General features: G+C 40.8%; 2 protein-coding genes across 8 annotated transcripts in view; one reads left to right on the top strand and one right to left on the bottom strand.

Annotated features, from left to right (window-relative positions):
* Positions 1-26,664, top strand: part of LOC123787051 (alpha-fetoprotein-like) — a 54,850-nt gene that overhangs the window by 22,955 nt on the left and 5,231 nt on the right. Inside the window, exons 11-14 of one of the 3 annotated variants that reach the window (XM_045789481.2) lie at positions 728-866; positions 3,598-3,824; positions 12,203-12,335; positions 18,666-20,560. In XM_045789481.2, the coding sequence (XP_045645437.1) occupies positions 728-866; positions 3,598-3,824; positions 12,203-12,335; positions 18,666-18,713 (547 nt within the window). In that variant the 3' untranslated portion in view covers positions 18,714-20,560. Of the gene's footprint in view, positions 1-727; positions 867-3,597; positions 3,825-12,202; positions 12,336-14,381; positions 20,561-26,664 lie in introns of those variants that run through there. The other 2 variants (XM_087864083.1, XM_087864084.1) reach the window with 2 other exon arrangements.
* The window catches only part of RASSF6 (Ras association domain family member 6), a 50,141-nt gene continuing 44,373 nt past the window's right edge, over positions 20,897-26,664 (bottom strand). For 4 of the 5 annotated variants that reach the window (XM_045789503.2, XM_045789494.2, XM_045789509.2 and 1 more), the window contains one exon: positions 20,897-26,636. In XM_045789503.2, the coding sequence (XP_045645459.1) occupies positions 26,561-26,636 (76 nt within the window). In that variant the 3' untranslated portion in view covers positions 20,897-26,560. Of the gene's footprint in view, positions 26,662-26,664 lie in introns of all 5 variants that reach the window. The other variant, XM_045789514.2, reaches the window with a different exon arrangement.

Raw genomic sequence — 26,664 nt, 5'->3', positions numbered from 1 at the left:
AAAACAATGCAAATCTGATCCTGTAACTAAGCTTTGTTCCTCTTTCTGTATCCAATCCCCAATTACCCCCCTGAAAAACCCCACAAAACAAAGCCACAATCACATTCAATGGCTCCTCTCCCACTTTCACTCCCTTCACTTGGCTCATTTTTTGTTATTGTTAGATCTCAGCCCACATGCCATTACCTCCGGGAGGTATGCCTGACCTCGCTGGGATGGGATTAGCTGCCATTCTCTGTGCACCCACAGCACTCTGAATTCCTGTCACTAAGTCAAGTGTACCTGCTATCTCACCCATTAGGGTGTGAGCCCCGTGAAAGTAGGGCCTGTTTGCTGATTGTTGCTGTGCCCCTATTCCTACACACTGTAGACAACCAACACAAGCTTTAATGGCCTATGTATACATTTATTTCAGAAGCTGATTTTACTAAGACTGATTTTGCAACCATCCACATTAGCTCTCATAGTATCCTTGATAAGTACTACCCCCCACCCCCTCCCCACGCCCTGCAAAGGATCAGGGTGGAGTGATGTGTGAAGTGTGAAGAGAATTCCAGGAATATTGAGTAAGTTATTGGGCCATTGGAACAAGGACTAAAAAGAATTAAACCCTATTTAATGCTTTGTTCAATCTAAGCTGGAGATTGTCAAATATTGAGGAAACTCCAGAATTCTTCCTTTTAGGCACATGGTCATTGCCAGGAGTAAGAGGAAATTATTCTTTCAGGCTCATAATCCTTTATACTAAGAAAGCTCCCCAACTATCTGCTCAAGAGTTGGTTACATTCACGAAGAACATGGCGGCCGCTGCCACCAAATGCTGCCCACTGAGAGATGAGCAACAGTTTGCCTGCATGGAGGACTCGGTAAGTACATCTGTGACTTTATGTTTGCGTGTTCTTGAAGTCCTAATCTCCAGCCTCCAGCAATCGATCTCATGTTTGTGGACACATCATGAATTGTCCATGGAGCTTAATATTTCTGTCTCTAGGAGAACTTTCTCTAGGTCAGATCATGCCAATTGTCTTGATTAATGGCAGAGATAAGATTGTTACTTCCCTAACGGTGGTGATGTCAGATTCAACAAGTCTTTACTTGGATCATACCCCAGGGTCTAATTCTTGGATTTTCAAGCCAACAAAAATGACTTTGTCAACAACTTCAAAGATAATGCTGATTTTAGATTAAGTCATCCTAATCAAATGTATAGGGAAAAAAAAACCCAAAAAACAGTCTTCCTCCCATGTTTCTCCTTTATTCTTACAATAACTACCACACTCACAACACCTTTGACACCAGATGTTTTTTTGCACAACAAGCAATTCTCTGTGACACCAGCTGGGTGTCCTACAGTTTAACTCATGCTGACACTATCTATCTGGAGATAGTGTCATATCCCCCAGGTTAAGGGCTCAGTCCTACAAGACTGCCCCCATCCCACTTCAGATAACAATTGCAAGTCCAGGTCGTCCCCTATGATTCTAACTGACCAGCTATAAATCTAAGGTTCCCATGATCTCCTCCTCAGGTTTGATTAATTTATTAGAGCAGCTCATAGAACTCAGAGGGCACTTAAGTTTACCAGATAAGTAAAACATTTGATAAAGGAAATAGGTGAATGAAGAGATACATAGGGTGAGGTCTGGGGGCATCCTGAGTGTAGAAGCTTCTATTCCTGTGGAATTGGGATGTGTCAATCTCTTAGTATGTGGATGGGTTCACTCACCTGGGACCTCTCCAACCCCCATACTACTGGGATTTTAAAAAGCTTCCTTATGTATATATGATCAATTATTAACTCATTTCCAGCCCATCTCCTCTCTCTGGAGAATGGGAAGCAGGGTGGGGCTGAAAATTCCAAGCTTCCAATCATGGCTTGGTCTTCAGCTCCCACTCAGGAGCCCACCCAGAGTCACTTCATTAGAACAAAAGATGCTCCTAGCTCTCTTATCACTTAGGAATTTACAAGGGTTTCCGAAGACCTTTTGTCAGGAGCTGGGGTCAAAATCAACTTTATTTTCTATTATCTCACATCAAACTCACAAGTGTTAAATTATTATTAGACAGAATACCACCAGTGTGTTCATTTGCAATAAGAAATGTCTTTCCAGTGGCAGCAATAATTGGGCCTAATAACTAGACTACACTTTTTCCTGACTCAAAATATTTAGAGATGGTCTTAAGGGATATTTCTTCCAGGCTATCCCGAAGAATGCGAAATTATGTCTTCCTCACAATGGAGAGGGAGAAGTCCCTCGAGGGACTTGTATGTTCCTGTCTCCAAGATGTAGTCTCCAGGTCTCTCTCAAGTGGTATTTTTTTTAACACTACTGCATTCTTATTTGGTGACAGCTTTCTCTGCTCTATGTTCTTGATAGAACATCTCCTTTATGCTAAATTGGTCTTTCTTCTGATAAAACAGAATTTTTTTTCATAGCAGATATAAAAATTTTATTATCTAGCCCTGTCTAACTTTTATTTTATTATAAATTTTTATTATCTAGTCATGCCTTCCTTGGGGAACTCTTTCAATTAGACATATATGTTTCTAAAGCCTTATTTTAAGGTGATCTCTTTGGTTACATTTAAAATGGATAAACTCACACATCAGGGTGCCTGGGTGGCTCAGTCGGTTAATCGTCTGCCTTCAGCTCAGGTCATGATCCCCGCATCCTGGGATCGAGCCCCACGTCGGGCTCCCCGCTCAGCAGAGAGTCTGCGTCTCCCTTTCCCTCTGCCTGCTGCTCTGCCTACTTGTGCTCTCTCTCTAACTCTCTGTCCAATAAGTAAATAAAATTTTTAAAAAGATAAAATTAAAATGGATAAACTCATACATGAAATGTTGATGCTCACTGACTTCAAGTACTTCATTCCCAAATACATAAATGATTGGGAACTTGGAGAGTCATGCTTGGAAAGGCATACAGACAGACTTGTAGATAGCATCAGGCTAAGAATCAGACACACGAGGAGCAAGGCAAAGTGACAGTTCTAGAAGAAGACAAGGAAATGAAGGAGATAACTGGAATAGGATCCAAGGATTTCTTTCACCATTCATTCATTCATTCATTCATTTATTCAATATTCATAGAGCATCTACCATATGCCAAGTTCTGTGGTGGTTACAGTTGTCCAGTTATAAAAAAAAAAAAGAAAGAAAGAAACAAATTGGATTTGAGCTTCTTAAGTAAGAACTCCACTCATCAAATATACATCTGAGTGAAATTAGCAGTGCTGTTGACTTGAGGCTTGATTTTAATTTAAAAGAGCATAAGAAACTCCTACCTTAAGTCAACACTGGTCTACAAACTGGACTGGGAAGGAACCTGGAGGTGGAGACCAAGTGAACTCAACTTGAGGATGAGGGGAAGAGAGAGGACAAGTCTGGGAACCAGGCTGCATCTGACGCTCCTGCTTTTTCCCGAATGGTGAAATCCAGGCCGAGCTAGCAGAAACCAGAATTTGAGATATTTATGAGTCTTATTTTCTACGAAGTTAAAAAAAAAAAAAAATACACACACACACACACACACACACACACACACACACACACGACCAAAACCTTATGGCTCTTATTGTAATTCTCTTCTGGGAAAGGCAAAACTAATTCTTGGAGCTTTATGCAGAAGACATGAGGCAGAGGCTATCAATGCTGGTGTGGGCCACTGCTGTGATGACTCATATGCCTTCAGGAAGCCATGCTTTGATGATCTGCAAGGGGATGGAACTTACATTTCTCCGCCTTTATCCTGTGACCAAATCACCAACCTTAAAGAGAACTTGTGCAAAGCTCAGGACGAGGAATTCCAAACTGAAAAACAAAAGTAAGAATCTTTGTTTAATTTGTTCTTTAATTTGTTCTGCCCTTAGCGAGCAGGTATAGAGAACTGTAAACTGGGCTCGGATGTAAATATTACATAATGGATGGATCAGCTGAATGTTATGTTAGAGGTCAAGTAGAATTGAGAATATTCTGCAGTTTTGCAATGCGGCTATCATGGTTGCTACCCCAATTAGATCAGTTAATGAGATTGAAGTCTATTGATCAGAAAATATTGACAGAGAAGTACATTAATGTATTTTTCCCAAAATGGGAAAGTTGGAACATTTGTACGTGTGTGTGTGTGTGTGTGTGTGTGTGTGTGTGATATATACGTATGTAACGCATATGACAACATTTATTAATTAGAAAATTTTATGAATATAAGTTATTACTTTGCAAAGTGCTATATGGATTTGGTTGCTGTTTCCAATACTAAAGCCTATTGGTCAGAAATGTTGCCAGTAGAGTACCATGTCTATACATTCGAGCAGAGCTTCCCAACATGTGTTCTGTGTAAAAAGGGCTTCTGGCTGAAGTCAGCAATGGATCTGTGGGTTGACTGGATGAGTCTGTTGACCTGCACCAGCCTCAGCCATTCGCAGCTGGGCTTACTCACGAGCGTATGGTCAGCAGCTAAGTCAGCTGGAAGCTGGGTGGCCAAGGCTGGCCTGGGCTGGGACGGCTTGTCTCCACTGCATGTGGTCTTCCATCCTCCGGCAGGTTAACCTAGGCTTCTTCACATGGAAGCTGGGAGAAGGTGGACGTGTGGAGGCCTCTCGAGGCCCAGATTTGGAACCGTGCAATGCCACTGCTGCTGTACGGTAGGCCCTAGGGCCGGCCCGGATTAAAGTAGGGTGAGGAAATAGGCTTCATTTCTTGCTAGGAAGAGTTGGAACATCACATCGTAAAGGACATGAGTACAGAGAAAGACGGACAATTGGTCCGTTTTTGTAATCAATCTGCCACCTGTGGATCATTAATGCAGTTGTTGAAACTACAGAAAATGATAAATGTCAAGATAATGGTGGAAAGACAGGTGATACACTGGGTCTGAAGTCATCAAAAATGAGGGGGAATGGCCAGACTTTCTATATGGGGCAGGAAGAAGTAGGGGTGAGGGATGTTAGAGCTTGATTACGTGTTACTTCGAAGGAGCCATGGCTTTCCCAAGAGCATGAAGAAGAGAGATGTTGGAAGTAAAAGAGACCTAGGTACTAAGGTAGGTGGAGTTCAAGCAAAAACAGCCAGCCTCCTCTTGAAAGGTCCCGGGGGGAGCTGTGTCCTCTGGGGAGCCTCCTGTTTTCGTACAGAGCCAGACAGCAGTTCAGAAGAGAAGCTGTGGCTAGGGGGATGTTTTCTTGAGAAAGCCTCAAGTTACAAAGGAGACAGAGGACCAGGAGCACAGGAGATGGGTCAGATTAGGGGTGTAGAAGGCTCAGCATGATAACAGGTGACCTGGGAGACTCGGATTTCTGACTGTGACCGAGGCTGAGGTGACTGAGGCGTCACGGCTTGGCTTCGGAAGTAGCGCATCAGCACCCCGAACTTCAGAGCAGCCGATTCGCCCTTTGCCCCCGAGAGCACAAGGTGATTAAGATCTCACAGGTGGTTGGCAATTCTCCCGCTCCTGCACAGACGGGTTGAATGGAACACTTATTGTCAGCTCTTAGAAAAGAGGCTGCTTGTTTGCTGTAGACAAAGAATTGCCTTTCTTAGCGGCCGGCATCAGTCATCCATCTCTTCACCCCCATCCTGCTCCTGAGCCTGCAGCCAAGATATCCCATGGTCCAGGCATTTTCCCGCAGAATGAATTTTGCTTCTGGTGAGTGTGCTGTTAGAGGTCCCATTTGGAGATGACCAAAGGTGACTGTTCTAGGAAAAGCCAAAGGGTGAAATTGTGGTTTCCCTGAATCGGCAGCACGCACTGAAAGCACTCCAAGCCCCCGACGGTGGGGCAGTTCCCTTCTAGTGCCCCTGCTCCTGTCCTCAGGAGAAAGCAAGGAAGCCCTAGTGCTGGTTGTTCCTTCTCCCCCCAGATCATTAGACGCGGTAGTTTACTGCATTTCTAATTCATGTATTCACTCTAAGACGTGCACTTGCAGGGTCTAAATATTCCGAGTCCAGCACTATCATCTTGCCAAGTGAGGCAGAGTTTCTGTTGCCTCCAGAATGACACATCCTCGGGCAACAAGCACAGGCTGTTGCTTGCTCAGTTTTATCCCCACTTGCAATTCTTGAGCCCGCTGACCCTTGGAATCCTTTCTGCAGTTCTCAAGGCGAGCCGATCCCAAACTAGACTTTAACACTGCCCAGTAAACAGCCAAAGACCCTTGGAACATTGAGTTCCATCGCTCAGGCTGGATGGGAGAACGTGGGAGAACGGGGGCTCTGTCTCTCCTAGCGTGCGGTTTGCCTTCCCTCGAGGAAGTTCTCCAGGCACAGACAGGTGCTGCGTTATGTGTGGCTTCTCTCCAAATCCTTACCACAAATCGATGAGGCAGATAACATTACATGCCATCCTAATTGTACGGAGACTGACGCTCAGAAGGCAAGAAGCCTTGGTATGCAATTATGCAATGGGGAAATAGGTCGTTGAGCTGGAAAATTCACCCAAGCTATCTGGCTCGAAGCACATATGCTTTAACTACCAACATATAGCTTTTAGTGTGCCCTAATCAAAGGGTTATAATACTGGTTATAATTTTTAAAACACTGAGCTCTTGGGGTGCCTGGGTGCTCCGTTGGTTTAGTGTCCCATTCTTGATTTCAGCTCAGGTCACGATTTCAGGGTTGTGAGTTCGAGCCCCTGGTCGGCCTCTACACTGGGCATGGAGCCAGCTTAAGATTCTCTCTCTCCCTCTTTCTCTGCCCCTCCCCTCCTACCCACACACACACTCTCTCTCTCCCTCTCAAAATAAAATAAAACACTCAGCTCTTAGATAAGGGCTAGATAATAAAAAGTATGAAATATTAGGAATCATCCCTGTTCTAGTGAGTTCACTGTGTTCTCTGTATGGAGAAAACAATAGCATAGAAACAGTTAATGTAGAGATTTCTGGAATATTCTGGGAGAATCTATATTGGGAGTCAAGGGTCAAATTGGAAAAAATCCCCTCTTACTTCCTGGGATATTGGCAAGGGCTTGCTATGGTTTTTATCCGTTAATAATGCAGGCTGACTATCACAGCATAAATGCAAAAACAAGCAAACACAAAAGCCAGTGAAGGGGCTTCTGGAAGGGAAGGAAAAATTGAGCAAGTAGAAGAGAAGGTAGAAGTTGAGATCATGTAATAAGATAGAGACAATCAAAGGGAAACAGAAGTTCAAAGTAAAAAAAAAATTTAAGTCCAATTAAAAATATTGAGTTGAAATGTGAAGATTTAAGATAGTATATAAAGATTAGAATGTACTGTAAATGAAATGGTGGGTAAATTTAACGGAAATAAAAGATTAATATCATAGAAGTGAAAAACTGAAAACAAGTTGATGGCACTGAATTAAAAGAGGATTTAAGATTTAAAAAGGTAAATTAAAAATTTTAAGCTAAAAAAGAGAATTAAGGGAACTATTTTTAAGTAACAGCAGTCAGGTGGGAGGGGAGGGAGATCAGGTGGGAGAGGGAGAAAGTGGGCAGGAAAGGTAAATCACCTGCAAGCAGATCACAAGTATTTGACAGTTGGGGAGTGGGGGGAGTCAAGCTTCTAAGTGGCACAGAGTCCCCAGCTGTAGAAATGACCACCTTTATGTCTGGAGTTCCAAGAAAGAATAACATGACCTCCTGACATCCCTGCTCTGAATCTCATTCCCAGACCTTCTGTCTTCTCCTAATGAGAGACTTTTTTCCTCTTGCCTATTCTAGTACAATTTGGATGTTTCTCCTGGTTTAAATAAACAGCTGGCTGATGTTCTGGAAACCCAGCAGTCATGCTCGTCTTCCCCCTACTGGTCCCTCTGGGGAAGTGCAGTTGGAAACCAGCTCACCCTGCAGGGGAAAGAGGAAAGCAGAGTAGTTCAGTGTGACTGAGGCCTAAGTGAGAAGGGAGAGAAACTTTTGGGTTGATACTACAGGGTTTGGGAGGGGCCAAGCCATGAAGGCACTTGGATCCCACAGCTTGTAAGTGAGAGAAGAGGAGGGTATAGACACGGGAGCTTTCCTGCCTCTCCCATTAGGTTTCTCTATTACTGTTGAATCTACAGCTCAGGTCCTCAGGGAAATTGTAAAAAGCCTCATCAATCATTTGCTGAATGAATAAATGAATACATAGGAGAAGAGCTATGATGATGTACTATTTATTGTGAAAATCAGTGAAGAAAGAGACCATGGTTGGAAGCAACCGATAATTTGAAATGGAAGCAAGATGTGCTATTATTATTATAATTATTCATCATTATTATTATCTTTGCCATTATTTATTGCCTGAAGTATGCCAGTTACTGTACTCAGCCCTTTAATATGTTATTTTTGGTCCTTACAAAAGCCTTTCAATGTAGGTCTTCAAATTTTCTTTTTAAAAATAAAGGTCAGAGAGGTTAAGTATCTCGCTCACCATCACACTACCTAGTTGAGCCAGAGTAAGTTTGACTTCGAAGTCTGTGCCCTTTTTATGACATCAGAAGGAAACAGAAGTCCAGATTTTGCATGAACTAGTAGTAAACTCTGTCCCCTTCCTATACCAGCTCCTGCCCTCTCAGCGCTGAATCCCTTAAACCAGACCAGAGAAGCCCCAACTGCATGGGTACCCACAGTGTGGGTACCCATGACAAGTAGTTTCTATTACTTGGGACTTCAGCAAGCCTATGCTTTCACGGATTGGTGAGTGAATTTCACCATCTTGAATTTCACCAGTGAATTTCAGCATCATGAGTAATATTGTTTTTGTAGGAAAATACATTCTTATACAAATTCTACCAAATTCCAATAGGAAATGGCCTGTATTTCTCACTTTTACTAATTAATTTCTTAAAAACTGATAAGTATTCAAAGGTAGTGGAAACTGGTTTGATGATATATCTAACCATACAGACTTAAATTATATAGAGACACTTAAAAACAAGTACAGCATTTTCTTTCAAGCAGGATCAAGTTTAGGTCTAATTAGAAGATTGACTATGTACAGAACCATCAGAGAGGAAAAAATATACTATTCTATTTCTTTATAAAATATTGATTTCCATTATTATTAAAGTAATGCATTATCATTGCAGAAAACTTAGGAAATACAGAAGAGAGAAGAAAATCATAACACTTTTATTCCAACACTGCAGACATGCCCAGTATAAAGACATGAATACGATAAGAATATATAATGTCACATATGCATATAAGCACATGCTCCCACAATTGCCCTTTGTCCATCAATCTATGGTTCTAATATTTAATAATACAAGTTTTGCACAATCTTGCGACTAGCTGCTAATACAAAATTTCGGTTCCTGCAATTATCCCTAGAGTCCTCAGGGGAGAGCTTAGGAAGCTCCCTTCACCCTCAGGAATTCTCCAAGCATGCTCTCCCTGGCACCGCTCCTGGGCCCCTGGAAACAGTCACGCCTTCCAGGTGCTGCTGTCTCCTGCTCAGCTGCAAACTGGATCCCTTGACATGACAAAGCTGCTTTCTGTTTTGTCGTGAAAAGAAAATCACCCCTTCCACCTGACCCTTAGGATTATACACTTACGGCGGGTACCAGGGCAGTGCTGTGTGAAGTCGGCAGGACTTCAATGGAAGTTCTCTTATGGCACTTTTTCAAAGAGGAATCCCGATGCCATGTAACTCAGAAATGAGTCTAATGAAAGCTCACTTGGGGAACCACAAAATCATTTCTGCCTTCCACTGCCCAAGCCTTTCTCACTGGGTGGAAGTCTGTGAGGCTGACTTCTGGTCTCACGAGGAGTTCTCCCAAGTGGTTCTCAATCCTCTTACCTTTGGGGAGGGAGGCTGACCTCCCTGGTTTGCTGTATAAGCCCAGAGCTGTAATATTCCCAGGGGGGTCTGAAATCACGGTTATTAATGCAAAATGGAGCTGACATAGAGACTTATTAAAAAGGTAACGGACAGTATTACATGGGATAATATTTGTAAATTCTCAGCACATTGCCTGGATCATAGTAAATATCAGTACACTCAAAAAACGTTGGCTGTTGCCATTATTTTTTGATATAGCTTTAAAAAATTATAATGTATGCATTTTGGTCACTAATTATTTTTCAAAAGCACATTTTAAAAGTACTGTAATATTCCACCATCTGGGTACCATAAGGAATTTAACCATTCCTTATTGCTGGACATGAAAATTGTTTTCAATTTCTAACCAGTATACATTGTGACAATGAGCATTTTTGTACATAATTCTTTGTTCCCATATCTGATTTTCCCCCTAGATTCCTAGGACTTAGAATTAGAGGCAAACATGGAGGCAGTTAAAATCTCTTAGCTTCTCTCAGCTCTGTCTGGCAGCCTAGGGGCAACAACTGTGTGTTCCTCAAACCAGCCTCCTTTTTGAGGTAGTTTCTGGAAAGAAATCATTAGTGGGATGCCTGGGTGGTTCAGTTGGTTAAGTGTCTGCCTTCAGATTAGGTCATGATCCCAGGGTGCCGGGATCAAGTCCCAGATGAGGGTCCTTGCTCAGCGAGGAGTCTGCTTCTCCCTCTGCCTGCTGCTCCCCCTGTTTGTGCACTCTCTCTCTTTCTGACAAATAAATAAAATCTTTAAAAAAAAAAGTCATTAGCTCATGCTTTGCTAATACTTTTAGTCATGCTGTTGTTTTAAGTTTGTCTATCCTCAAGGCGGGGTGTGGGTGTGAGGGTTGGGGGCGGTGGGAGAGGGTGGAGTTGAAATGGCAAGTTCAAGGAAGCACGTCCCTTGGGCTACCATGTTAAGCTGGGTGTATTGTCCTATTGTTTAATGGGATCGGTACGCGATGGACATCTGGGTGTGGCTGTTTTTGTAGGTCCTGAGGGCTCTGCTTGATTGGGCTAGGCCTGAGAGCTGCAGAGGGCCAAGTTTGCTTTAGCCATGTCCCCCACTTTGCTCCTGGTGCCTGCCTTCCCTGCGGGTGACCGTGGGCACTGCTGCACACTGCCTGAGCTGGTGCCCCCTATACCCTGGGGACGTTGCTGTTGGTCACTGCTGGGCAGCAAAAGGTAGAGGCATCTTAGTCCAGGAGTCAAATGAGTCAGTGCGTGGCTTGGGCCAGCCGCCCACAGTGAGACAGCTGGGAGAAGAGGAGGGCGTGTCTGGGGCAGAGCGTGAAACTGATCCCAGTACGTACCTCCTTCCTCACTGGCTGGCCCCTCTTCCCCACCTTCTCCAGCTGATGGCCACTGGACACAAACTGTGCCTGCCACCTGCCATGTGGGCAGCCCACCCCAGGCAAACGGGGGTCTGGAGTTTTCTGTCTTGTGGTAGGATATATTTATAACATCATACTTCTATAATATCCTCCATTTTGTCTCTCTGTGGGCAAAGCCTAAAATATTTACTATCTGGAATCGTTTACTGGACCTGTGGTTTAAATTGTCATAGAAATAGCTACTCAGTGCGTTGAGATATTTTCTTTTATACCCGTTCAAGGCACAAATAAGGTCACTGGCTATTATCAGTGTGAACTTGAAAATGAAGAATAAGCAAAGGTTTTTGGTTAAATAGTAAAATACCGATTAATGTGCATTTTCCCTACCCCTCATGCCTTATTTTCTCTGTGGTTAAATCTGTCTTGGTCTAAAACAGTAAAAAAGAGAGAGAGAGAGAGAGAGAGGGAAAAGATAACACTGGAAGATTTGGAATACTATTTTATTAAGTAGAGAGATAGAAACCAGGTTACACTTTTGAATAGTCAAAGAGGTTGAAACTACAGATGTGGGGGAAACTCTTCGGTGAAGAGTTGGGGATGATTATCAAGCCATGTTAGAAATTAGTTTATTGGTTTATCATTAATAACATATGAAAGACCCTCAACTTACAAGGTTGTTACACTTGCAATATTTATTTGAAAGTTAGTTGTTCAGAATAAATGTTCCTCACAAAATATTATAGGAAAAACTATTTAATTTACTATATCATCTATTTACCATCCAATGCAACGAAAAGAGAAAACAAAAATCTTTACCTTAGTAATAATTATATAAAATAATTAAATTTAATGTATGAATTTTGTAAAATAGATGTCCTGGAAGAAAAGTCTGTTGGATAAAACATGAAGATGGAGGTCAGCAGTGTGAAATCTGTGAACACATCACAGCATTTTCAGGGCTGCTAAGCGTCAAAGTGGGGGTGACAAAGAGGCGTGGGTGGTGTCCGGCTTTACAACAGTAAGGCAGGTGTGCAAGCTGGCCTTCTAGAGCTCAGGGTGTACTGGTATTTTTGCCACTCCTGTCTGATTCAGGCTCCTCAGCAACCTTGTGAAGCAGAAACCACAGGCGACAGAGATGCAGTTCCAATCAGTGATGGCGGAGTTCGCCCACCTGGTGAAGAAGTGCTGCCAAGCAGAGACAAGTGACATGTGTTTCCGGGAAGAGGTATCCCTGTTTCCTTGTCTGTTCTCTCAGTGCGCTTAGGATGTACTGAAGTTAAACACAAAATACTTTCTCCATTCCAATTGTGAGTGAATGAGGAGAAAGTCACAGTCTAGATGAATTGGTGTAATCGGTTACATTCAGGTTTAGGATATGTTAATATTTACGTTTATTTGAGGAAACTAGCAGGATGAGACATGGATAAAGATGAATACCAGAGTCATGACACCAGATGGAGTAGAGATGTTTAGGAATTGGGGATGCAAGGAGGGAGGGGGGACTGAAGACTTTGGTAACTGTAGAGAAATGGTGTCCTTGGAATGTCGTGAAATTTTAAAAAAATAACAATTTAAAAACTTGTGTGGGCAAACTGTAGTTTTGTTCTAGAAATTTCTACGGGCACAGTCAGGAATAGTCACCAATTGTAGTTGGGGGCTTAACTAAGGAGCCAATGCAAAGGGTTTCATTTTCTCAGTGGTCAGAAGATCGTTAGAAGAGGGGTTGAAGAATGGAGAGGAAAGAACATGACAGAAAAAAGTATCTGTGCACACCCACCAAACTGACTCCCAGCAGACTGTTTTCTATAATTCATCTAATCCCATATAGTTAACAAGTAAACGATTTTCACTTAAAGTCGCGGGACTTAAATTTCTAAGAATATCATGGTAGGATGTGGCACAGAAAATTTCACGTAAATTCATGGAGGGGACCCAGGACAAACGGTTGTCCCAGGGACATGACTTGAGGAGCAGAAACTCAGATATAGTAGATTATAGTATCTGAGTAGAGGGATGCAAAAATGCAGGTAAAACAAATAAATAAAGCAGCCTTTATAGTGCAAACAGGCTGGGAATGGTTTGGACCAGGGTTCAGTTTAGCAGTGACCCAGGGAAATGTTTTCACAGGTAACAATTTTCACGAATCCTTGATTACCTTCGGTGGCTCTTTCCTACCTATTCAGCTAAACTGTGCATGTGTTTATGTTAAAAATCATATATCTATGGTCTAGTCAAGGGCAGGCAAACTACAGCCCTTGGGCTAATCGACTCCGCTTCCTGTTTCTAGAAAAAGGGTTGTATTGACACACAGTGGTGCCCATCTATTTACATATTGTCTACGGCTGCTTTCTGTCTACAACGGCTGCATTAAGAAATTGCAGACTGAGTAGTTGTGACAGAGGCTGTATGAACTGCAAAGCCCTAAGTATTGATTATCAGGCTGTTCACAGAAAAATTTTACTGACTCTCAGACTCGCTGATACACAAAATCAAAGTAATCACCTATGTGAGAGTCTATTTATTTATGTATTTTAAGGCCTTTTTGCTTTTTTGTAAAGCATTCAGAAAACATGTTTCCACCTAACAACCCCATAGCCACACAGATCAACACTTTGAAGAAGGAGGGCCTTGCCGGCGAACTCCCAGGGGAATTTTCTTGAAGTATTCTCGCTCCTGCATAAGAATACCACTTGGTTAAACTATTATTGGTGAATAGCACGCCAGGAAGATTTCTGCGTGCTTTTTCCCCACACTTTTTGCCTAACAGCAATCTTTAACTCAATGGTTGGAAAGCCCAATTTTTTTCCCCTTCCCTCCTCTCCCCTCTCTACTTTCTTTTAGGACTTCTCCCCCAAATTAAGGGAGAAAAAAGAAGCTATCTGAAGAATATATCATGTTAATTAAAATTTGCCAGAATTACTTCTTCAGATAAAAATGCTTGTTATCTGTAATTATGCATTATCTCTAAAGTTTGGTCAAACTTACCCTTGTCTGATTATTCTCGGGCTGTGATTCTGAAATATGAGCGTGCATCAGAATCAATTCCAGAGCTTACTAAAACAAAATCAGCCTTTTCTACCCACTGGGCGTCTGATTGAGTAGTTCTGGGGTGGGGTCTGATAATTTGCATCTCCGACAAGTTCCCAGGTGCTGCTGACGCAGCTGATTTGGGGACCGCTTTAAGAATCGCTTTGCTAAGGTGCAAGTGACTAATTATACACTGTTCCCCATCCCCTCCCCATATCTCCTACGCCCAACTCTCCGTGAGAAGCCGGAACCAAAGACAATAGCAGAAATGATGAAACAATTGGAAAATAACATACTTGTGAATAAAAGTGCAAGAATGTCGGGATATTAAATATAAGGATAAGACTGGAATATTTTTAAAAATAACCTTATAGTGTATGAACAGCCTTAGCCAAAAATGTGGGAATAGATGAGCGAACTATTTTAGAATCTTACCGTCAAGAAATCGTGTCTTCGTGCTTCTACATTTATCAAAGGAGTCTAGGTTTGACTCTTAGTGCGAAGGAATAATCCCTAGATACTCCAGGAACCCCCATGAACCAAGACACCGGAACTGAAGAGACTCAGCCAATTGGCAGTTCGTGCATGTTCCAAGCTAGCTAGAAAAGACAAACGGCTCCAAGGACCTACAGGCATTTTCTTTGTTTTCTTTTCTGAGATTTTAATAGTCGATTATGTGAACCTGTTTTGCCTGTTAAAAGAGGAAGCGGGCAGGTTTGAAGACTGCCTTTCTAACTATGGCTATTGGGAGGATAAAGCATTTTTAAACAAGATGGAAGACATATTTTAAGAAGAGAAATTCTAAGGAGAAAAAGGGTGGACCAAAGTCAATGTTGGAATGTTGGCAAGAGTACAACTGAAATATATAAAGGAAAGAAAATAAGACACTCCGCTATACAGCGTGAATTTGGATCGCCCAAAGAAAAGGCATCTCACATTTCATGAAATCATAACATGAATTGTAGACATCAGCAAGTTCAAGGAGAAAATTCGACTCACAGAAATTCTCTCTGCCGGGTCAGTGGGGAAGGATAATTATAGCCTGAGAGATTTCTCTATCAACCAACAGAATATACTATAGGAGAAAGTAAACATGAATTAGTGGAAAGGTGGGCAGGTTGAAACAATGCTTTGAAAATAATACATGAAATTTAACAATGGAAGAAAAACAAGGTTCTACTGTTAGACGTGACTTAACACAGGTTCATGTGGAAAGATCTGCCGGTTAAGTAGTCTGTACTTAACAACTTGATGGGTCTACTATCAGAGCTCCCGCGATCTTGGATGTGTTTCCAAAGGAGAAAAAGTGACCAGATAAAGCAACATGATAATCCCAACCTATGTGGATCAGGTCATTCCTGGTTACTACGTTCAGTTTCTTATAATACATTACGCACGTTTTGAAAATTATGTAGGTGATACATGAACACAGTAAAAAGTTCAGGCAGAAGGGCCGGGTGCATTTCCCGTTCCCAAAGGGTAACCAATTTTATTTTATTATTTTTTTTTATTAATGATTTTTTGTTATATTATGTTAGTCACCATACAGTACATCCCCGGTTTCCGATGTAAAGCTCGATGATTCATTAGTTTCATATAACACCCAGTGCACCATGCAATACGTGCCCTCCTTACTACCCATCACCGGTCTATCCCATTCAAGGGTAACCAATTTTAAGTTTCACTTTTAGCTCCAGTGATTACCATCATCGCTTTAACAGTTTCTTAAAATATTAACATCACATGATGAATATAGTGTACTTATGCTAACTTCAAGAACCCTATCCATAGACACTTTCTTAATTTATTTAAAAGTATTTTTAATTCTTTTATTGGTTATATTTTATTTCTTGGCCTTTTAATACCACTTGGCATCTAATGATTCTCCAGAGCATAGTTAACATGTCCAAACTTCCTTTGACTTGCTTGCCAGCTCTTCTTTTTAAACTATATATACCATTACTTCTACATTGTTTGGGTTTATTTATCTGCATATTAAATATAAGGTTCATATGCTTTGTTCATAAGTGGATGCTAAAACCTGGAAACCATTAAATGGTATATTTAATTGTGTGTTTACTTGGAATATTTTTTATATCAGTACCACGAATGGATTGACCAACAGAATGACTTACCCTGTTAAAAGGTGTAGAGATTAAACGAAATCTCTTTTCTTACCTACTAAGCTGCAGAAAATCATGCCACTTGTATTTAGTTTTGCATGTTTGGACTATGATTCCCTAGTATATCCTCCTGTTTTGGGGAGTTACTAATTGTCTTTCTTTTTCTATGTTGGCAAATAAAGCACTTACTTTCATCATACCACTAAAATGTTTCAGGTTCTTAATAATACAGCTTTTTTAAGAGAATAGTCTGTCTTCTTAAAAGTATATATCAAAAAGTGGTCTGACTTAATCTTTCAATTGGATCTAGTTATTTCTAGGAGATTCGTGGCTGTCCACAGGGGGTCTCATTTTAGTATAATCCTGGGTAAATTAGACTATTTGTAAAATCTAAAATACTATTTTATGTTTTTTTTTCTTGGATTATTTTGTTTTGCTGGGCTACCCTCCTAACATATATGTGCATATGTATGTATGTATGTATTAGTTCAGAATGAGCACCTGGGAGATAACCTTTCTAGGTCCTTGCATTTTAAAATACTATTTTGTCTATGTATTTGCACAGTATTTTTGCTGATATGTCAATGGGGGTTCTTTAGGTGTAAATAATAGGATCAAACTCTTGCTAAGATTAGTTTATTGAAAGGATAGTGGTGGCTACAGGAGTCTTCAGGAAGTTTGAAAACAGGCTGGGCAGCAGACAAGAACCAAAAGCAACTCAGAAATCAGTGACTTTCTGGTCTTTTACTGCTGTGACATATCATTTAATTATTCTGAGCTCCTATTTTTGTACTTCAAAATATTGGTCAATATCATACTGATGACTTTCTTCTTTTTTCTCAGCAGTTCATCAATATCTCTTATGTTGATTTTTTTCTTTTGAGCATCAATAAGGCTTTCTTCTTTTTTAAATAATATTTTTACCATGATTGCACTGGGATTTTGGGAGAGATGAGAGACGATACATTTTAAAAAGACACTGGCGAATTGTTATGTCCAGAAAGTATTTAGAGCAAAAAAAGGATTGAGAAGCATGTCACAGGGATATGGAGAAATTGACTGGTAATGTTTATTCTAAAGTCTCAGGTTGGGTGACATGATAGCGGTCTACCAACATGTCTAGGATTATAGGAAATCAGAGTGACTCATTTGGTGTCAGTGTAAGGAAAATGTTTCCTCGTTCTTTTCTCTGCTCTCCGCATTCCATCGTACGAGTCCATAGTTTATATTTCAAAGTCTTCCTTGGACTTGGCCTCAAGATGTCGAGTTATCATCCCTTATTTCATGAAGGACATTTCTCATGATTATGGTAGTTTCTCTGATGCCTTTCTTCTACCTTACTTTTCCCAGAAACGTCCCCCCTGCCTCCACATTTGTTATCATTACAAATTAGAAATTTACTGAGCAACTATGAAATAAAGTCGGGAAGGACAGATATGGAGAAATGTGACTTACCCCACTCTTGTTAGGTTCAGAGCCAATGAAGAAGATTAAATGTGAGGGTCTTGAGGTTAAGCTTATGGGAAAATTTCCCATGAAGATGGATTTAAAAAGTCATGGGTTACCAAAGAAACGAGGATCCCTTAAACTGGGGAGCTCTTTTTAAAAACAAATTTAAATAGATTCCAGTCTCTAGATGATTTAGGTGTGGTCTGTTTGAGGGTCAGAAGAAGGACTAAATTAATAAACTTCTAACCATGTCCCACAGGCTGCTAGGAGCTCTTAGGAGTGCAAGTCATCTATCAGCTAGGGTGTGTGTGTGTGTGTGTGTGTGTGTGTGTGTGTGTGTGTGTGTATGTGAGCACTAAGCTTAGCAATGGAGTGCTAGGGGTCCCATTCCCACTTCACTAAAGACAAGTTAACTTTTATCAATCAATCTCTGGGCTTCCAAAATGACTTTTATTTGAATAAAGCCTGTACAGGTAAAAATTGGGGAAAACTGCTGAACTTAGCATAGAGGTCAACACCAGTATATATGAAAGCAGTAGAGACACTGATCAATGTTAGTGATTTTGTTCCTCTTGAGTTCTTATACCTGATTGTATAATGATTTAACATGGGATTAGCCTAGAGAAATTTTAAAATGCAACGAGACACTGATGTTCATTGTCTATCTTTACCCTATAGCAAGAGTGCCATATTTTTGTGAGGAAAAAGCAAGTTTCTGTTTATTCCAAAACTGGGGTCCTGAGAGTGAGAGAGGCATTGCGGTTAGCTCAGTCCTTAAGCTCAGACACTAGGCTGTGAGAAATTCTAAGACCTTGAGCCAGGGGCACATTAGAGCCCCTCTCAAGCATATAACAAGTTAAGTCTTAAAGATTTTCTATTTGGGGATCATAGACGTTCAGATGCTTTGTTTTGTTTCTCTTTTTCTTACAGATGTACTAATTTGCTTTTTTTTCTAGGGGTCCAAACTGATTGAAAAGTGCCAGTCTCTCTTGGGAAGCAAATGAGTCCAGAAAATGTCAACATAGAGCCTTTGCTGAGAACTGCCTTTATTTTTCATGACTAATGAAACACATGTCTAATATTCAAAATACGAATCAACAACATCATTTTTCAGCCACTCACAACGTTACTCAAGGGTCCTTGCCAGGCTATAGTAAATCTCTCCTTTTCTACTTAGCAGAGAAATCTACTTACCGTAACCCCGATACAACAAGTTTACATTCTTCCTTTCTCCCAGAAGCTTTCAGCTTCTCAGGAGCAGTACCAGAAATATGAAATCAAGGGGCCTTTCAACACTTCAGGTAGATGCAATGGGCTGCCACATCTCGCTGGGAACAGGCTGCTGGGTTTCCAGAGTGAAAAAGACCCAAGTGTAGCTTTGAAGTTTCTGTCTATTCCACTGCTGAAAATGATTATTGATGCACTGGATGGAATGTGGTTTATAGTGAGTCACCTTTATAACTGCCTTGACTTTTTTTTTTTTTTTTTGAAGAAGTGTGGAACTGGGAAGGTACTGGAACCACGTATTCATTCATCCAATAGATTTTTAGTGGGTGTCTGCCGTGTACGAGGCATGGTTCTAGGGGCTTGTGACACATCAGTGGCCAAACAGAACAGAACAAAATCCTTATCTTCATAAAGTTAACCTTCCGGTGGAGCTTGGTCAAAACACGTCTTTCCTTCTTTTTGTCTCTTTCTTTCACCATCAGTTAGACTTGAACTAATCAGGACTTTGCCTCGTGCCTACGGCATTGAACACATTATGAAATCAAGAAAATATTTAACATTCTGTTTGCCAAGAGTCTTTGAGTTACTAGCAAAGCTCCAAAAGGTCAGGACTGAGGTGAGCGGTAGGTCCCGTGGGCCATACATTGTCTCCTACGTGCCAGTTAAGTCTGCTTTTGCAACAGCCGGTGTCCTAAGACACATAGTTAGACTCAACTTCCGGCTTGTTGTTGTCGCTGGCGCGAGAAGGAGCAGCTAGCATGTGCTGCGTGCCAGATATTCTTGTAGTTCTTACCTGGAAAAACTCAATCGATCCTCATCATGATCTAATGATGATCTAATTATTAACCTTCCCAGTCTACAGACCAAGACATTGTGCACAGAGAGGTTAAGTAACTTGCTCAAGTATTCACAGGTGGCTTGGAACCAGGATTTGAATCTAGATCATTCATCTCCAGAAACTGGGCTCTTCACTAGTGCGTTAGTGCTCCTTTGTCACGTCAAGGAACATCATTATCTGAAAACTCAACACCAGAGAAATCTTCCTGAAGCACTCATTGCAAATGGTGGCAGTTTTCTCTTCACAGTATTGAGAAGACAATGGCTAATTCCTTCTGTGAACAGTTAACCAAATATCTAGTGCTGTCTCTGTTAACCATCGTCTCTGCAACTTAAAGCCTCAGCCTTGGAAGAATTCCTCACATGTTCATTCAATTTCTCATTCTCTCCTATCCATCTCATTCTCTCTCTCACCTCTCTTTTCTCTAATATAGATTTGTGAATTCCTTTTTGTATGTGTGCTCTCTTCTTTAAATTTTTTAATTGACCTCTGACCCCCTTTACCCATTTTTCCCATCCCTCCACTTTTATCTTTACCCTATATATGTGATGCTGACATTGGAACCCAATGGGGGCCCTAATGTTTATTAACTCAAGCTTTCAGTGATGATTTGTAATAGTAGTCTTCTCCCCAGAAATCTTGGCATAAATGACACAATGAACTTATCATTTGGACTTACTATTATTTTTCCAGATAATTTAGTGTATAATAAAAACTAAGCAGTAATATTTTAGTGCTTATGAAATAAATGAGCTTATTTTGATTATAGAAAAAATTTAATCCTCATTATAGTATACTTTATTTTATTTATTTATTTTATTTGAGAGAGAGAGCATGTGCACACACAAGTGGGAAGAGGGACAGGGAGAGAGGGAATGGGACAAGCCGATTCGCTGCTGAGAGTGAATCTTGATGCAGGGCTCGATCCCAGGACTCTGAGATCATGACCTGAGCCAAAGTCAGACACTTAACTGACTGAGGCTGCCCAGGTTCCCCCATTTCCCTTGACTTTGAATAGTTTTTCCTCATTCCAGTGATTTCAGCATGTTCATATACATTAGCAAACTAGATCCAAGGAAACGGTTAAGTTATTATGTATTCCATACACTACTAGGTGCAATAGAGCATAATATGAATATACTAAAACCAGATAGCTAATGAATTTATACAAGAGACAAACAAATAAAGAATTATAACAAAGGGCAGATTTCAAACTTTCCAGATTTCAAGCTTCCAGGAGCAGAGCTAACTGATAATGTGATGCACTGGAGTCCAAGATCACACATTGTCACGGAGACCAGGAAAAGTCATGGAAGGAGTGACCCTGGCCAAGGACTAGAAACGCCAGGGTTTGAAAAGAGATGTGGTGGGCTGTGAGGTGTTTCGGGGAGTAGCAAGTGATTCCGTTTGGCTGGTTTTAAGACAAAAATTAAGTAGTTGTGGGCGGTAAGGCCTAGTGGAGGATAAGGATACATGGTGGGTGGGGGCATATTGTAGTTTAATTACAACAACAGCTAAGATTTATCACACTTGTTACGTGTAAAGTGCCAGCCTTTGCATGATTTCTTCCTGTAACTCCCACAATTGTCCACAGAAGTAGATTGTCAACTGTCCACTGCCAGATCCAGGGAGTGTAGTTGAGAGTGAGGTCATAGATTAGAGTGGTTAAGATGGCGGATTCTGGAGCATGATTCCAATCCTACCTCCATGGGTGGCTTTCTTCTTCATCTATAAATCTGGGTTGAAAGGGTCATATCTTTGTGGGACTATAATAAACACCAGATCAGCTAGCAAATGTAAAGCTGAAAACACTGCCTGGCAAATGGCAAGTGCTCTTAGTGTGAGTAATCTGAAATTGCTGCTTTTGTAGGTTTAATCTTGAGAATTTCAAATGGCTCCATCTAATAGGTGTTAGCTCTTCTTATTTAGAAGACAAACTGGTGATGGGTAGTAAGGAGGGCACGTATTGCATGGTGCACTGGGTGTTATACGCAACTAATGAATCATGGAACTTTACATAAAAAACCAGGGATGTACTGTATGGTGACTAACATAATATAATAAAAAAATATTATTACTAAAAAAAATAGAAGACAAACAGATGCCATTGAGGGTTTTGTCCTGATTGCATCCCATTCCTTCCCTTTCACATGTAGATAAAGCGACATAACAGTTACACCTGCCATCTTTTCCACCTCATCAACTGCCTTGAAAATGGACTTCTTTCTCCTTCAGTTCCTGAAACCGACATTAATGGCCCTAAACAAAATTCCATAGCAACACTGCCTAACTATTTTGTCTAGCCAAGAGATAATAAAATATACCATCAAATTAGGGGAAACCATTCCGAAAAGATTCTATATTTCTTTAACTACTGGGTCAGATTTGTGAAAAGGAGGCATACATACAGAAGATTTTTAGAAAAAAATATTTCCTATAACTCATTCACTCATTCTTTTACTCACTGATTCACTAAGTCATTAAGTCTTTTATCCAATTGATTTTTATCAAGCACACTTTATACACCAGATGCAACATTAAGTAGAGTGAAGTATACGAAGATGAATATAACAGGTCCTCTACCATTAGTAAGTATAACATTACCTGGGATTGAATCTGAACTAATGTGTAACTGGTAGTGAAATATTTGACCCACCTAGAACAAGGATAAAGAGTTTTATGACAAAAATTTATATCCCATATGATGCAAAAATGCTTCCGAACAAATTTTTGTCTCAGGAATTATATTGGTTATCTATTGCTGTGTAACAAATTACCTTAAAATTTAGCAGCAACAGACATTTCTTTTCTCATAGGTTTTCTGAGGATCAAGAATCCAGGAGGGGGCTAGCTGGGTTTTCTGGCTCACGGTCTCTCATGAGGTTGTAGTCATTCGGTTAGACAGGGCTATGTCATCTGAAGGCTTGACTGGAGCCAGCACAAGGCCCACTCATCTGGTTGGGGTTGGGAGGCCTCAGTTGTTGCTGACTTTGGCAAAGTTCTCCATTCCCATCATGCAGGCCTTTCTCCAGGGCTGCTCCCAACATGGCAGTTGGCTTTCCCCAGGGCCTATGGTCCACGAGAATGAGCAAGGAGGACCCCACATGTTATATGACCTAGCCCCAGAGTCACACACTGTCACTTCTGCTTTCCTCTATTCATTAGGATTGAATCACTAGGTCCAGTCCATTTGCAAGGTGAGGAGTATTAGGTCCTACTCTTGAAAGGAGGAATATCAAAGGCTTTATGAATATATTTTAAAACTACCAAAGAAGTGAAGTTAATGTCTTATTAAACAGATGTTTTTGCATCTAGAACTCCGTGCTTTCTTGTACTTGCTACTTTTGGTTAGTAGCTTTCCTTTTTTTTTTTTTTTTAAAGGTTTTATTTATTTATTTTAGAGAGAGAGAGAGAGCGTGAGCAGGGGGAGGAGCGGAGGAGGATGAAGGAGGGGGAAAGAATCTCAAGCGGACTCTGCACTGAGTGCAGAGTCCGATGTGGGGCTCCATCTCACAACCCTGAGATTGTGACATGGGCAGAAACCAAGAGTTGGACACTTAAGTGACTGAGCCACCCAGGCACCCCTGTTGATAACTTTCTAATCGTAACTTTTCTATTCCTAATTTAAAAAGTAACACATGTTTATTATAGAATATTTAATAATCATGGAAAAATAAGAAATAATTCACCCATAATTCTATAACCCAGATATAACCACATTTAATGTGTTTTTTGTTTGTGTGTAGGTACAAATATTAGTGTAAACACACACACATAAACATATTTTATGAATAAGAGATATTTTGAATATTTGTATGTACAGTCTTACTTAGATATGTAAGAAGAATTTTCTTCTTTAATGAAAGTTTATTTGGAAACATAATTCTAATATTTGCATACCATTCTATGGGTAAATTTTTTTCCTTCTTTAATCATTTTCTTTCTATTTTTGATCATTTAGGCTATTTACTTCCATTTATGACAATAGCAATATAATAAGCAATAATCCTTGAATAATGTCTCTATATGCCTGATTATTTCACTATAAGATCCTATAAGTTGAATTATAGGATGAACTGACTACCAAATTGCTTTCAAGAAAAGTTATAGCCATTTGTATTTCTACCAGTAGTTGGAGTGGTTATCTCATTGTCATTTGTTGAGTATTTAATATCATTTCGTAATATTTGCTAATAGACCCAAAAGTGCATTTTGCTTTTCTTTACCTTGCGTTTTGTTGACATCTCAGTTATTTTATTGACTCTGGGCTCCACATTCATTCATAGCTGTTGGTTCTGTGAAAATGGACTTGGACCCTTTAAATGTGTTTCTTTTGCATTTTGCGTGATGACGGGCTTCGTCAATAGAGGGCGCTGAAGAAACACTGAAGGAGGAAGTTTGGGCTTTCCTGATTCTAGGGGCAGACTGTCAGGGCTTCTGGGAGGTGGACTTTTGTCCTCCACTGCTTTGCCCGGAGTACTTTCTCCAGGATAGTTGCCTGTAGGGTGCAGCTTTCTTTCCCATTTGTGTCCCCAACCCCTCCTCCAGCTTTTGATTTGGTGTGTGGTGGCATAACCTGGAGCTGAGCCCAGGTCAATGACCTAGCACGAATCACGGCTCTCTGCTCCACCTCCTCCATTCAGGGCTTGCTCACACAGAGACACCACCCCTCCCCCGCCCCCGGGGGTGGCCATCTAGGAAGCCACTGGCCCAGCCTCTGTCCCACACAGCTTTGGAGATGCTGCAGCCCAAATCATGCACGGAATTGCCCTGGGTTCCTGCAAAGGAAGCCCCTTTAGCTCCTAGTCCAGGCACACCAGCAGCAGTACCCCTGATTCTTTGTGCCCCCTAACTTCCCATAGACCTCCAGACACGACACTATGAGACCTGGGCCTTGGGCCTGCAGAGAATCCCCCAAGGCCCTCTGCACACTTGCCCACTTACCCCAGCTGCTCCGCATCCCAAAGGGCTGTTCTCCTTTGCCCTACGACTGTGGTGCTAGCAAGCAGCAAACTTCTCCTCTACCATGGGCTGCAACCACAGCCTTTCTGGTGAGTTCCGAACCCCTGATTCCAAACCTTCCCTTTTGGGGTCCTCTTCCTCAGTCTTAGGGTATCCTTTGGAGCTCTCTTTCTTTCTGTTCTCCTATCACCACAGCTTAATTCTTTATATTAAACTTCTCCTGCTTAAATTACTGTGTTTCTGTCTCCTTACTGGCCACAAACTAATACAGTTGATCTCCATTAAGATACAAGTCCCTCCTCACACACACTTAGTAGCTATTTGTATTTCCTTCCCTGTGATTTTACTTTTTATGTGGTTCCTTTTTTTTTTCTTTCCACGTCTTGGTATTTTTCTTACACATCTTGTAGACTTTCAATATATTAATGATTAATCTTCTGTCATTTATGGCAGGCACTTGACACTACTTAAAATTTTTTTATAAGTATACTGAATTTTAACTATTTCATTTGCCCCATTTTGGAAAGATGAGACCATTTTCTTATTAACTGATAGCTGGAAGGATAATGAAGCAAGCCTCTGCTTTCCTCAAGAAAAGATTTCTTAGGACTTAAAGGTCATAGTACACTTTCGCTTTCATCCGGTTTAGGTTTCGGTTTTGGTGACACTAAGAAGTAACACCTTTGTCTTACAATGGTTTCGCATTTTAATTTTGATAATGAATCTTCCAACTTGGGCTTATGACACCCAACCTTTCTCCCTTAGTACATGTAATGTACCCAAACAATTTAATACAATGCTTATGAGGAACGCAAATGGACGTAGTTTAGAGAATGGAATAGTGTGGCATAAAACTCCATTCTAATATAGAGTTCATAAATAAAATCATAGATGATACTTGTGGCATTCTCAGTGTTTGTTTTCAAATTGGTTCTAGCGGACTGTTAAGTACCTTGAGGGTTGTCTCGTGGAATGGGTTGTCTTGGGGGAAAAGAGCAGAACTCCAGATTCCTTGCCTACCTTCGGCTGCAAGTTCTGCATTATCCGTTGTTTTCATTCGGCAATGAATGGTTATTGTGGGCCAAACCTTGTCCAGCTGATTAAATATATTAAGCCTCTGTGGTATACTTGTTTAGAAAAACAAAGAAAACTAGTTCAACTGACTTTAAAAATGCTTAAGAATATTTTTGAAAGTCATGAGTAGAACAGGGGGGGGATAAAGGGCTGAGGTTGAGAAAACTGCAATTTGGATTTCTTAACAGAGCCCATAATCTTTTCCATCCCAAAGGACAGATAGCTCTGATGTTACAAATAGCCAAAAGCCCCCGACCATCTAGAGACCATCCTGGATTTCGTAAAGATGTTAAGAGTTTTCAAGGAGCTGTGAAACACTGTCCCCCTCCGATTCCTTGATAGGGTGCTTCTCTTTTATTTCAAGAGCTGGCAGCTTTTACTTCTGAGATCAGTTGATGATGCTCCAGTTCTCTTGACAGTTTGAGCTAAAAAAAAGTTCAAGTTACACAACGTCTGAAGACACCGTTTAGATTCGAGTTCATGGAGTGTTTTACTGTTAAAGTATTTGGAATACACAGTATCCAAGCTTGTTTCAGTTACTGAAACTAAATTGAAGCCGCTTTCAGTGCAACTGTGAACCCTAGTTAACCTCATCACTTCAAAGAGAGACAAGCTTTTTCAACATTCAATTTCCTACAGATTCAAGTTCATATATATTTGTACGAATGCAAGGGTCGAAGGCATGCATTCATCAAATGGTAATATCCCTCTGATTCTGTTGAAGTGTTGCAGCAATTGCAGCCTGTACTGCTAAACCGTTGTCTCCGTTTTTACTACGCGTTTACTTTGAAGGCATTTCAGTATAATAGCCTTTTCTGTACGGAATCTGAAAATAAGAAGGACAAAAAAAGCTA

This window comes from Ursus americanus, chromosome 8 (genome assembly GCF_024610735.1).
Source record: "Ursus americanus isolate L20-20 chromosome 8, mUrsAme1.1.p, whole genome shotgun sequence".
NCBI classification, from domain to species: domain Eukaryota; kingdom Metazoa; phylum Chordata; class Mammalia; order Carnivora; family Ursidae; genus Ursus; species Ursus americanus.
This window is presented reverse-complemented; position numbering and strand designations above follow the sequence as displayed.